The 14,725-nt window shown below is 42.4% G+C and overlaps 1 protein-coding gene across 1 annotated transcript in view; it reads right to left on the reverse strand.

Annotated features, from left to right (window-relative positions):
* Positions 1 to 12,576, reverse strand: part of LOC135548284 (ankycorbin-like) — an 87,183-nt gene extending 74,607 nt beyond the window's left edge. Inside the window, exons 1-2 of the mRNA XM_064977728.1 lie at positions 12,352 to 12,576; positions 11,739 to 11,818 (exon numbers count right to left, since the gene is read on the reverse strand). Coding sequence (XP_064833800.1) covers positions 11,739 to 11,774 — 36 coding nt within the window. The 5' untranslated portion in view covers positions 11,775 to 11,818; positions 12,352 to 12,576. The remainder of the gene's footprint in view (positions 1 to 11,738; positions 11,819 to 12,351) is intronic.
* Positions 12,577 to 14,725: the final 2,149 nt, after the last annotated feature.

Consider the following 14,725-nt stretch of genomic DNA (forward strand, 5'->3'; position numbering starts at 1 on the left):
GTATGCCTTATGGCTAACGAGACGTGGTGTGATCACAGAAACATACAGGAACTCAAATCCTTCTGTTCACCTGATTTAGAATTCCTCACAATCAAATGCAGAACGCATTATCAACCAAGAGAATTCTCTTCGATTATAATCACAGCCGTATACATTCGCCCCCAAGCAGACACATCGATGGCTCTGAACAAACTTTATTTGACTCTTTTCAAACTGGAATCCATACATCCTGAGGCTGCATTCATTGTAGCTGGGGATTTTAACATGGCTAATCTGAAAACAAGACTCCCTAAAATGTATCAGCATATCGATTGCGCCACCAGGGCTGGCAAAACCTTGGATCACTGTTATTCTATCTTCCGCGACGCATATAAGGCCCTGCCCCGCCCTCCTTTCGGAAAAGCTGACCATGACTCCATTTTGCTGATCCCTGCCTACAGACAGAAACTGAAACAAGAAGATCCCACGCTGAGGTCTGTCCAACGCTGGTCCGACCAAGCTGACTCCACACTCCAAGACTGCTTCCATCACGTGGACTGGGACATGCTTCGTATTGCGTCAGGCAACAACATTGACGAATACGCTGATTCGGTGTGCGAGTTCATTAGAACGTGCGTTGAAGATGTCGTTCCCATAGCAACGATTAAAATATTCCCTAACCAGAAACCGTGGATTGATGGCAAAATTTGCGTAAAACTGAAAGCGCGAACCACTGCTTTTAATCAGGGCAAGGTGACTGGTAATATGACTGAATACAAACAGTGCAGCTATTCCCTCCGTAAGGCTATCAAACAAGCTAAGCGTCAGTATAGAGACAAAGTAGAATCTCAATTCAACGGCTCAGACACAAGAGGTATGTGGCAGGGTCTACAGTCAATCACGGACTATAAGAATAAATCCAGCTCATTCACGGACCAGGATGTCTTGCTCCCAGGCAGACTAAATAACTTTTTGGCCCGCTTTGAGGACAATACAGTGCCACTGACACGGCCTGCAACGGAAACATGCGGTCTCTCCTTCACTGCAGCCGAGGTGAGTAAAACATTTGAACATGTTAACCCTCGCAAGGCTGCAGGCCCAGACGGCATCCCCAGCCGCGCATTCAGAGCATACGCAGACCAGCTGGCTGGTGTGTTTACGGACATATTCAATCAATCCCCATACCAGTCTGCTGTTCCCACATGCTTCAAGAGGGCCACCATTGTTCCTGTTCCCAAGAAAGCTAAGGTCCTGTACTCCCTGTTCACCCACGACTGCGCGGCAACGCACGCCTCCAACTCTATCATCAAGTTTGTGGACGACACAACAGTGGTAGGCTTGATTACCAACAACGACGAGACAGCCTACAGGGAGGAGGTGAGGGCCCTCGGAGTGTGGTGTCAGGAAAATAACCTCACACTCAACGTCAACAAAACTAAGGAGATGATTGTGGACTTCAGGAAAAAGCAGAGGGAACACCCCCCTATCCACATCGATGGGACAGTAGTGGAGAGGGTAGTAGGTTTTAAGTTCCTCGGCATACACATCACAGACAAACTGAATTGGTCCACCCACACAGACAGCATCGTGAAGAAGGCGCAGCAGCGCCTCTTCAACCTCAGGAGGCTGAAGAAATTCGGCTTGTCACCAAAAGCACTCAAACTTCTACAGATGCACAATCGAGAGCATCCTGGCGGGCTGTATCACCGCCTGGTACGGAAACTGCTCCGCCCACAACCGTAAGGCTCTCCAGAGGGTAGTGAGGTCTGCACAACGCATCACCGGGGGCAAACTACCTGCCCTCCAGGACACCTACACCACCCGATGTTACAGGAAGGCCATAAAGATCATCAAGGACAACAACCACCCGAGCCACTGCCTGTTCACCCCGCTACCATCCAGAAGGCAAGATCAGTACAGGTGCATCAAAGCTGGGACCGAGAGACTGAAAAACAGCTTCTATCTCAAGGCCATCAGACTGTTAAACAGCAACCACTAACATTGAGTGGCTGCTGCCAACACACTGACTCAACTCCAGCCACTTTAATAATGGGAATTGATGGGAAATGATGTAATGATGTATCACTAGCCACTTTAAACAATGCTACCTAATATAATGTTTACATACCCTACATTATTCATCTCATATGTATACGTATATACTGTACTCTATATCATCTACTGCATCTTTATGTAATACATGTATCACTAGCCACTTTAACTATGCCACTTTGTTTACATACTCATCTCATATGTATATACTGTACTCGATACCATCTACTGCAGGGGTGTCAAAGTCAAATGGACGGAGGGCCAAATAAAAAATTTAGCTACAAGCCGAGGGCCGGACTGTTCGAATGTTCATTGAAAAATTTTTAAATGACGCATATAGTCTAGTGAACCTAATTGAACCTACTGAAAACCTAACAAATATATTCCAATATGATCAGATAAATAAAGCAATATTTTCTTATGGCTCTGTCAGTAATCTTTAATTTTCAACAGACACAAAAGACAAATTTCCTTTATATAAAAATCCCCATAACATGAACATTAAATGAAAGAAACCGGTATTCAAGGCACCATCAGTAGCCTATATTTTCTATTTTAGCAAAAGTGGGCTAAATTTACTTCAAAGAAAAAAACAATAATAGCAATTTTCTATCATCCACTCAACTGAAATATTTTTAAAATATAATTGGATTGAAATACAATAAAATAAAGTGCAAAAATCTATTAATCAAAAACAACACTTTGTTTAAGGAGAAGTAACATGCAGTGAAAACAAATATTAAACTTTAACTTTTAAACTTGAACTGAGTAAAAACTCTAAATATGTGATTGCACAGTAATGTTCACTTGTTTGAGGTTGAGGGTGATACTTGGTGGTGTCCCATCTTTTCCACAAGTTCATCAATGTTCGGGGTAAGGCTCTGAGCTGAGGAAATCCTCAGAATTGAGTGGAGGTGTTCAGCAGTAAGTCGACTTCTGTGTGATGTTTTGTTCAGGTTCATCAAAGAAAAAAATTGTTCACACAGGTATGTGCTGCCAAACATAGACAACGTTTGAGCAGCCTGGATGCGCAGCTGGGGCATTGTGTCGGGGAGGAAACGGGCGAACTCCGCAGCACCCACTGCCGCATATTTTGCCCTCAGTGCATCATTGCATTGGAGGTCAATCAACTCCATTTGGAGGTTTGGTGGTGAGCTTTCCACGTCAACAGCAAATGGGTTACCGAGCAGTTCCAACCTGCTTTTTTGTGCTTCAAAGTCAGCAAATCGGCGTCGAAAGTCAGCGGCAAGCATACCTATTTTATCAGCCAACTGTGCGCTCGGGAACGCACTGGTAGAGAGCTTCTCTTTCATGGTCTGGCAGCTGGGAAAGTGGCTCAAATTTTCTTTCCGCATCTGCGTCTCCCACAGAGTCAGTTTGGTTTTAAATGCCTTCACTGTACTGTACATATCAGAGATGACATGATCCCGACCCTGCAGCTGCAAGTTCATTGCATTCAGATGACTCGTAATGTCACACAGAAAAGCCATTTCACACAGAAACATTTCGTCTCGGAGTTGTGTTGTGTCTTTCCCTTTGCTGTCCAAGAACAGACAAATCTCCTCACGAAGCTCGAAACATCTTTGAAGCACCTTTCCCTGGCTTAGCCATCGCACCTCTGTGTGATAAGGCAAATCACCATGCTCCGTTTCTAACTCCGTCAGAAATGCCTTGAACTGGCGGTGATTCAAACCTTTGGCTCTGATAAAGTTAACTGTGCGCGTGATGATGCTCATTACATGCTCCATTTTCAAGGCTTTACCGCACAACGCTTCCTGGTGTATGATACAATGATAAGCTGTCAGCTCACCTGTCGCGTTTTCCTCTTGCATCTTTTCCCGTATCTTCGCCACCAGTCCGCTCCTGTGTCCACACATCGCAGGTGCTCCGTCGGTTGTCAAACCCACGAGTTTTTCCCAAGGCAGCTCCATCTCATTTACACATCTTGACACCTCTTCATACAAATCATGCCCCGTAGTTGTGCCATGCATAGGACGTAAAGCCAAAAACTCCTCTGTCACGCTTAGGCTGGAGTCCACTCCGCGGATGAAAATTGACAACTGGGCAATGTCAGAAATGTCGGTGCTCTCATCCACAGCCAAGGAATATGCAATGAAATCTTTTCCCTTTTTCACAAGCTGCTCTTTTAGATTGATGGACAACTGGTCTACTCTCTCGGCAATGGTGTTTCTGCTCAGACTCACATTTAAAAAGAGTTGCCTTTTTTCTGGGCAAACTTCGTCACAAACTTTAATCATGCAGTTTTTGATGAAATCCCCCTCCGTAAATGGCCGGGCTGATTTAGCGATCTCTTCTGCCAAAATAAAACTGGCCTTGACAGCAGCCTGGCCTTGTGATTTGGCTTTTTTGAACAGAGCCTGTCGAGATTTGAGGCCTCGTTTTAATTCCTCTGCCTTTTGTAGCCTTTGTTCCATGTCCATATTCTTGTTTTTGTCCGCGTGTTTCGTTTCATAATGTCGTCTCAGATTATACTCTTTCAGTACCGCCACACTTTCTCCACACAGAAGACACACAGGTTTTCCAGCTACCTCCGTGAACATATACTCCGACTCCCACCTTGTTTGAAACCCCGGTTCTCAGTGTCCACCTTCCGTTTTGCCATTTTTGATGGGTATCTGAAAGTTAATTTTACTGTGATGCTGACGACTGCTGTGCCAATAAATATTGAAATGAAGCAGCCTACTGCTCGGTGCGTCACCGTTGCATTGTGGGAAATGTAGTATTGGTGCGTGTAAAAGATCTGCGGGCTGCCGGCTTGCTGCGGTCTGCGGGCCGGTTCTAATAATAAATCAAGATCATCCCAGGGGCCGTAAAAAACCTTCTCGCGGGCCGGATGTGGCCCGCGGGCCTTGACTCTGACATATGTGATCTACTGTATCTTGCCTATGCTGCTCTGTACCATCACTCATTCATATATCTTTATGTACATATTCTTTATCCACTTACACTTGTGTATAAGACAGTAGTTTTAGAATTGTTAGTTAGATTACTTGTTGGTTATTACTGTATTGTCGGAACTAGAAGCACAAGCATTTTGCTACACTCGCATTAACATCTGCTAACCATGTGTATGTGACAAATAAAAATTTGATTTGATTTGATTTTTGATTTGTAAATGATGCTCACTGGGTCACACCAGTTTAGCAGCACAGCTTTCCCTGGATAGCAGAGATTAACCATGAGAAATGCAGATGCAGCATTTCTGGAAACTGCTTCAATTGCACTGTTGTTTTCCAGTCAAACAAAGATGAGGACATCTTGCAAAGTTCTATCCCGGATGCAATTTCCTTAGGGCAAAAGTACACTAAAGCCATAATCTGCAGCCCAATAGATTTTATTCTGCTCTACATTTTGATGAAATCCATAACAGAGAGAGAGGGCAATGAACTCAACATCAAGCAGTCCATGGAAAGTGTGTTCCTTCAACATCCGTATTCCTGTAAATACTGCAAAACAAGGCATATACTTTCTACACAATACTAAAGTATATGGGGTGTTCTGGATTGCCATTCCACCCAAATTTTCCAATATGTAGACTTGTTCTCAATCCAATGCTCACTATACTGGACTGTGCCAATTATTCAATGATTACTTCTCCACACAATAAGAGCAACATACTGTAAGACATACCTGCAGCTTCTGGTATTCTCACTATACTACAGTAGCATCCAAGTCTGGGGTCTGGTCTGAGCGACTTCCACTACGGCCTGCTGGTCAAATCATCAGCCTAGATTTATACTGATACCAGTAAGTGCAGACAGACAGCAGCTGTAAAAGTCACTCTCTTTCTCTGCTCTGGACCCCCAAAGACAACCGAAACCCCAGAGCCATGATCTAGCGTATGCCTTACTGTGTGTAGACTAGTATGCTTTTCATAATTGAAATGTGAGTAAAGTTTTATACTGGAGCAAAAACTTGCTACAGGCAATGCCATATGTCTCTCAGTCTCAGCAAAGAAAACTGTACAAAACAATGATCAGAGGAACAGCTGATGACCTGAGTTTTGACACCAATGCCAATGTGTCCCTATGGGTATTGTCTGTCTACCACCACAACGATGCATGTTTGTGTAGAAAGTGTGGCAAGTATAGTATCTACAGCCTTACGATAAACAACTAAAATGTTCATTGCAAGCACTTCCTAATACAAAGCATATGCACAATGTCCCCAAACAATGCCTCCGTTCTACTAAATAACAGCTGAAACTGCTTAAGCAGTCTCAAATAGACTTGAGCCGTGACAGACCTGAGCCGTGACAGACATGACAGAAACTCTAACCAACATAAGGGACTGGAAACCACAGAGAAATCATGGCTAAACAAAGACCATATGGTAAGTTTCAGACAGACTTCCACTCTCAGATACTACAGCACAACAGTGTTCTTTTTTCATACAAAATTATACATTTTCCCATATATCACCTCATGGTATAAAACATCTAAAAATGTGTTTGAATGCACAACCGCACATTTAGTCAAATTATATTTAGAGCCTATTTAGACTAGCAATCGCAGATAATTAAAATTATGCAAACACACTCTACTGTATACAGTATTGCCATGGCATCAACAGTTGCTACATAAACAACTGCTATATATTAGAATTTCAACATTTCCTTTTGCCTTAAGTCCCAGAGTCTCAGTTGTTCCCTCCCCATCACCACAGAGCTGACTCTGAGCTTGGCTAGATGGCCTTCACTTATTGTGAAGGTTCTGAGCAGGCCAAGGCAGAGTACAGACAAGGGACTGTTGTTGGAGGAGCGCTGAGTCAGAGAGAGAGCAGGGAGCCAAACACAAAGTCACAGACATAACGTGGCATATGCATCTATGTATATGCTATGGGTCGAAGAGTAAGAACAACATGTTTTCCCTCATATGTGGTCTTGGTGAAGATGTTGGTTTTCTGAACCATTGCAGTTGGTGGAGTGAGGTTCATTGTGCAGGAGTTTCCTTACATTTACGTCCCAGAGCAGAGGCCTATTTGTCACTTTTGAAGCATATATAAAAAATTGCCCGAGTACTACACTTCCTTTAACAAAAATAGCCTGTTCTATAAATAAACATTTCTGAAAAGACTGAATGCCTGTTCAGAAATTGGGGTTGAGGAAAAACACCTCTCCCTCACAGACACACATTCATACATGTAACATGGTTACTGTAAGGCATGTGAATATCTTTTTCTTCTTCTTCTTACCCTGAATCTATGCAGTAGGAGGAGCAACTGACAAAATACCAGCTAAATCAGATGACTGAGGAATGTTATGAGAACAACAAATGGACACAAGGTTGCCAAATCTTTACAGATAGCAGTATGACCTTGTCATTGATCTCATGCCAAGCTTTTCACCTGAACTCTTTCAGTTCACTTGGCATGGATCCAGTAACACAATATGCTCCAAGTTAACATTAAAGTGAGGCCTTCCTTGACTTCTCTGCTCCCCACTGCTTACATTTCTCTCTTCCTCTGCTCTAGTAACTGTGATCATTGGCATGTACCATTACCTCGTTCCTGGCGATACAGTAACCGACACCTGCCTGAGCCCAGGGAGGCAAGGAACATTTGATTTATTAACACTTTTTTTTCATCATGGTGTTCAAACAGAGACAGAATTAGTGCCACACTAAACATCTCCAACATCCACAGAGTCATTCTATACCATGCTCAAGGTTAGAGTCAGCTCAACCTACAATTATTGAGTCAAGCCATCTGTTGTTGACCAGAAGTTCCCCTACTGTCTCTCTGCTTCTGTAAACAACAGATAAAGAAATCGCATGGTCCTATTTTTAATAGACTCAATGCAGTGTTTGGGCTGTCTCTGGGAACCCCCCCTAAGACAAGCCTCGAGGATCCATCCCCCCACACCCCTTCAGGCAGCCCAGATTAATGCCCTACTACACTGGTTTACTGTCATTGTCCCCCATTAAGAGGCCTTTCAGTGAGATGACAGCAATAAGAGACAGTCTGCTCTGAGATCATTCTAAGCCATTCAGACAGCTGTGTTTGGTGAGTCGAGGATGCATAATCCACCACACACATGAATTAGGCACAGGCTGGAGAGGGTTGTGGAGGGGGCAGTGTGTTTTTACAAGCCTTACTTAATCCCTCTGAGCAGCCAATGCAGGGCAGCTGGGAGCAGTGTAATGTTTAAACTGTATGGTAGTAAGCTAAAGAGTCTGTCTGGGAAGGAGAAGGGTAATGTAAGAACACTCTAAGGGACATTTCTACTAAGGATTTACCTAGGTGTTTAAGTGACTTCTGTTTCCATCTACGTGGACCGACACCAGTGTCTCATTGGCCAAGATGACAACCTGCTCTGACTTGGAGCCAAGGCAAGGCCCTGGGTACTTTTCATCTGTCATTTACATAACAATGGCTAACTATGAACTTTAACACCTCCTCACAAAGCAACAGTCTTGAGTGATGCAGAGGTTGTTGATACTGCTCACCACAAGTCTTTAGGAAACACAATAACACTAGAGCTCAGATTAACATAAAACACTGGCGATACCCTGGTGTGAGGGTAAGTCTAGATGGAAAAGCACGATTCTCATATTAATTAATGGAACGACATTGACTACACTCCCATGATTTATATTTCACTAATATTTCAAATGAGGAATATTGTGAAATGTGTAGGTGTGTGGTGCATGATAACTTAGCCAGACCAGAAGGCAGCTAGCTGCTGTAAATCACAGAGACCTCGGGAATAGGGCTCCACAAGGACTCTAATATCGTAGTACTTCAAAAGGCTTGAACTCCTCCCTGTCCCATTGATGCACCCAGCCAGTCTCATTCCTTTTGCTGAACCACTAACAGATTCTATGACTGGTCACCTGCAGTTTGACCAGGTCTCAAGTTCTCTCCTGATTGGCTCTGTAGTCAAGATGCTGCTGTGGATTTCTGATTGGTGCCTAGGATGGAGCAGACTGGATATAACCTGGTTTCTGGGAATGTGCTTGGCCATTAACCACAGACAGACTTACTGAGACAGAAAAACAGGGCCAAAAACAGGGCCAAAAAGGCTTAGGCTAAAATTCTAACAATGTATTGACAGACACAAAAATATGCATGAGCTCTTCTCCTTTAGGATGACCTTGTATAGCTAGGAACTGTAAGACACCTGCTACTGTTTTTTGTTGTTTTTTCTTTACCAGTGAAACTTCTTTTTAGACATGGCTTGCTTCCAGATATAACAGTTTCCTTCATGCAACATTGTGTTTAATACTAAACTGGGAGAGTACATTTACACCACCTGGCCCTGTCAATACATGTCTACAATAAATGATCCAGTTCCAATTAGAGTGTTGAAGGCGCTTGCACTTCGTAACAGCCTCAGGTCAATGCAACACTGTCTAACCTGTATGAAACAGTTGCAACAGGGTCTAGCCTAACCAGTACGATAAAGTTGCAGCAAAATAGGCTAACCTGTAACAGACTGGAGGTGTCAGGTGAGGACATGCCTTTAGAGGATTACTGTCTGGTCTGTCTCCTATTTCAAAACAAAAAGATGCACTTGGGCCGTGAGAAACAGGGGGGCGGGGAGGAGGTGCATAGGGAAGGGTAGCTGGGACTAGGATGTACTCTATGAACTTTAAAGACACAGCTGGAAGCGCTGAGCAATACTTTTTAATTACTGTAGACACTCCACTTAATTCCTGATCATTCTTGATCAAGTATGTTTGTTTATTCCATGTGTAACTCTGTGTTGTTTTGTGTCGCCCTGCGTTGCTTTATCTTGGCCAGATCACAGTTATAAATTAGAACTTGTTCTCAACTAGCCTACCTGGTTAAATAAAGGTGAAATAAAAATATATATATATTTTTTTTAATTCTCAGCTGAGTTGCTCATTAACTTGAATCCCTATTGCAGGTAGATAGTTGTAGGTTAAAGGGATCCTGAAAGACATTTAGCATTGATTTGACACTAACATTGTGGTAGTTCTTGGATAAAATAACTATTATATTACAAGGGCTATTTGGCAAATGGCTGACTTCATACAACTATTTATACTGGCATTCCTTGTTTTTGTGAAAAGAATGAATGTCTGGCTCTGGAATGAATTCCACTGCAAGGTCAAGCTGACACATAGCCCTAAAATAGAATCAGGATATTTTGTTTCTATTGCTCTTGATGAGCTCTTTATAAAAAGCACAGTATGTGGTATTGCTGAAAGCAAAATGAATGTGGTCTGTGGAGCTAGATGATCCACAGTAACCCCACTACTACAGTATATGAGGAGGGTTTTCTCAGTCAATAGACATAATGACACATGGGTATGGTATTGACTAAGGCTGTCCATCTATAGGCCACATAGAATATGTATGGGCCAATAGCTCAACTTGAAAACCTCTCATGAGACACTTCTCAAAACTAGTAAATTCATATGATGGGGTGAATTCTATGCAAAACCAGAATTCAACCAAAACATAATAAATCTGTTATTAAAAAGGCAGGTCTTCAACTGCTTCAGATATTTTTTTCATGAGTGAACACTTTGGAAAGTGTGTTTAAATGTATTCAGTCCAAGACTCTTCCACAACCGCCAATGGCATGTTTCGCCAGAGAGAATGAGAGTTGACTATCGGATCACAGTTTAGATAATTTTCTATCTACTAACACTAAGGGGACCAGTGGAAACAGTAAACTGTAGCCAATCTTGTGGACAGAATATGATTTTTTTTAAATAGCAAAGCAAGTGTGAGAAGTGGTTATGTGGGTGTTAACTATCAAAGAGGATGGTTACAGAGATACGGACGGACTGTTCCTAAGCAACCTAAATGTGAAAAACACCCACGGGTTGCAACTCCCACTGTTAAAATACATTAGTCAGCCATAAGCAATGGTTATGTTTTACAACAACAGCATCAGATACAATACCCTGTTATTTGTAGAAATAATATTTGCATATAGGCTCTCACTAATAATTACAAGCTAATAAAGGTTTCTAGGTTTATAATCTATGTATATCTTATTTCCGTATGTCATATGGGCACATTAATAGTACTAAACAGAGTACTTTCCTATAGACAATCACACCCCACAACTGCCTTGGGCCTATTGAAAACTCAAAGTATTCCAGTGACTCAGAAGGAATCTTCAACTCCTACATATTTCAGTGAAGGTATTCTGCCTTAAAAATCCATCTGTTAAAAACATTGGAACTGTTCTGAAATGTACATTGATTTATGAAATGTAATGTGTTAAAAAAAAACTCTAGTTGCCTTACTTTGGGTTTATCCCCAGCTTCCAGATTAGGTACGTACTCATCCAAGATGACGGATGTACCCAATTTAAAGTGTTTAAATCGCCCCCTTCATAGCCACACTTCCTCTCTGGCCCTGATGCCATCTGATTACAGTCACTGTCTTCATTTTTTATTTAAACTTTATTTAAGTAGGAAACTATTTAACTGTGACTACTGATGAGTCATACTCAGTGGAAGTTAGTCACTCCCTGTAGGATCTTTAGGAAACACAGCCTGGAAAAGTCACTCCCAAATGATTCAGTCACAACTATGGAGAAACTACCATGGAGGCTGTTACTGAAATAGCTTTATGGCAGAGGGCTTCATTGCTATGACAGTCACAGAGCCATACGGATCGATGAATGAATGAAAACATTCTGTCAGGCAAGAACATACCACCACAACCGCAAAACCCCATTGAAAAGTAATGCATGTTCTTACATCGCTCTTCCTAAACTTTGCTTTAAAACTCTTCATCTTAGGCCTGGTCCATACAGTTTCCCACGTGTCCAGGTGAGCCTCTGAAACAAAACAAAAATGAGTTACACATCTTATACTTTTAATAAGTCGTCTCTAAAGTGCAACAGGGCGAGGCAACATGTGCAAATGTAACACTTTTCTCTGATTTCATGGTAACTTATTTGAGAGTTGCCCCTTATTATTATGCATGTGTAACTGTGTAATTTTAACCATTTGCAATATAAACGTGTCTTGCACTCATCCGCGCAATAGCCTTCCCAGCACTAATGAATAAAAACAAACTATGGGACAGAACGTATAGGCTGATGCAAAGTCTCCATCGCGAGTCCCATGGCACGGTTTGAAGTTATTTTGAGGTGGTTACAGTAACGTTAGCCTGTAGCAATAGATTGCTGTATATAATTGCTACAATTAGTGCACAACGTTCAACGGCAACATATTGTATTTGTACTCCGATACATTTGTATCATTCAACCACGCTTGCTCTTTAGCGAAATATAGGAACAGCTAGCAAGCTAACAATTCAGTCTAGCATCAACTTTGTAAATAATGTATGAACACACTGCACACTTACCCTTTAAAAGTTGGGACTCACAGTAATGTTCTGTTCGACAGCCTACAGATTTGACTAAATTGTCAGGCGGTAGAAATATATTAAAATATAATCGACAAACAAAAAAGGAATAGCTAGTGTGAACAAATAGCCCGCCTAGATAGGCTATGCTGGCTAGGTTCAGGCTGAATACATTAAAAGTTGGACGATTCAAGTGCCTATCGCTTTGCTCCGGAGCTAGCTCTCTCTGAGTGTTACTCGAGTTGAAATGGTGACGTCATTCCTCCCCCGTGACCAAATATTTCTGCATATTCCCAATCATGAATAAACCTTTTGTAGGCTAAATGTGCAATTGAATTATAATATTGTGTTCATTGTAATATTTGACAACAATTACAACAGGTAAACACTGTTTACAACACCAACGTGACTGATCACACTTCTCTAATAGGTAGACAGCAATAGCATATACGCAAAAGCACACTACATTTCTCCTAAAGGCTGCGCCCCATAGGTATGCGCAAAAATTGCAACACTACTGTATAAGCTACAAATAGACAGTGTTCTGCCCTTCTGTCTATTTTTCATATTTTCACCGACGCAAATCTATTCTATCACTGTTAACATTAATTGTTTTACTTCCGAGATGGTTTATGTCTGCTTTAATGCTTTGTCTATCCATTGTGAACATCTGTGATATCATCAGGCTCTTGCTCTCTCAGCTCAGCAGAATGGTTTACTATACAAACATTTAGAAACCAAACATCAGTGCAATCTAGCCTCACCAGATATATAGGCTATTTCATGGTAGACCTACAGCATTTGAATCATCATGAAGCCATGTTACAAAGACATCTGGCTGGATTAATGAAGCAACAAAAGTTGCCTGTGGTAGCCTACATCTGTCCATCTAATCCACATTGCCATAAAGGCTGTCACCAGCCTGGATAGATTTTGGTTCTACAGTCAAGGCCCCAAGACACAAGCGACTTAAGCGGTCGCTTATTAATTACTTATTATAAGTAATTAATTTGCATTTTATTGCATGACATAAGTATTTGATCACCTACCAACCAGTAAGAATTCTGTCTCTCACAGACCTGTTAGTTTTTCTTTAAGACTCCCCCTGTTCTCCACTCATTACCTGTATTAACTGCACCTGTTTGAACTCGTTATCTGTATAAAAGACACCTGTCCACACACTCAATCAAACAGACTCCAACCTCTCCACAATGGCCAAGACCAGAGAGCTGTGTAAAGACATCAGGGATAAAATTGTAGACCTGCACAAGGCTGGGATGGGCTACAGGACAATAGGCAAGCAGCTTGGTGAGAAGGCAACAACAGTTGGTGCAATTATTAGAAAATGGAAGAAGTTCAAGATGACGGTCAATCACCCTCGGTCTGGGGCTCCATGCAAGATCTCACCTCGTGGGGCATCAATGATCATGAGGAAGGTGAGGGATCAGCCCAGAACTACACGGCAGGACCTGGTCAAAGACCTGAAGAGAGCTGGGACCACAGTCTCAAAGAAAACCATTAGTAACACACTACGCCGTCATGGATTAAAATCCTGCATCGCAGGCAAGGTCCCCCTGCTCAAGCCAGCGCATGTCCAGGCCCGTCTGAAGTTCGCCAATGACCATCTGGATGATCCAGAGGAGGAATGGGAGAAGGTCATGTGGTCTGATGAGACAAAAAAAGCTTTTTGGTCTGAACTCCACTAGCTGTGTTTGGAGGAAGAAGGATGAGTACAACCCCAAGAACACCATCCCAACCGTGACGCATGGAGGTGGAAACATCGTTCTTTGGGGATGCTTTTCTGTGAAGTGGACAGGATGACTGCACCATATTGAGGGGAGGATAGATGGGGCCATGTATCGCGAGATCTTGGCCAACAACCTCCTTCCCTCAGTAAGAGCATTGAAGATGGGTCGTGGCTGGGTCTTCCAGCATGACAACGACCCAAAACACACAGCCAGGGCAACTAAGAAGTGGCTTCGTAAGAAGCATCTCAAGGTCCTGGAGTGGCCTAGCCAGTCTCCAGACCTGAACCCAATAGAGCATCTTTGGAGGGAGCTGAACGTCCGTATTGCCCAGTGACAGCCCTGAAACCGGAAGGATCTGGAGAAGGACTGTCATGCAATAAAATGCAAATTAATTACTTAAAAATCATACAATGTGATTTTCTGGATTTTTGTTTTAAATTCCGTCTGTCACAGTTGAAGTGTACCTATGATTTAAAAAATACAGACCTCTACATGATTTGTAAGTAGGGAAACCTGCAAAATCAGCAGAGTATCAAATACTAGTTCTCCCCACTGTATATAGGAACTCGGTTAGCTCTCAACTTACTGTTGATAGTTAGAATAGTACAAGGTTGGAATTTGTTTGT

Source organism: Oncorhynchus masou, chromosome 11, assembly GCF_036934945.1.
Source record: "Oncorhynchus masou masou isolate Uvic2021 chromosome 11, UVic_Omas_1.1, whole genome shotgun sequence".
In the NCBI taxonomy this organism is placed as follows: Eukaryota; Metazoa; Chordata; class Actinopteri; order Salmoniformes; family Salmonidae; genus Oncorhynchus; species Oncorhynchus masou.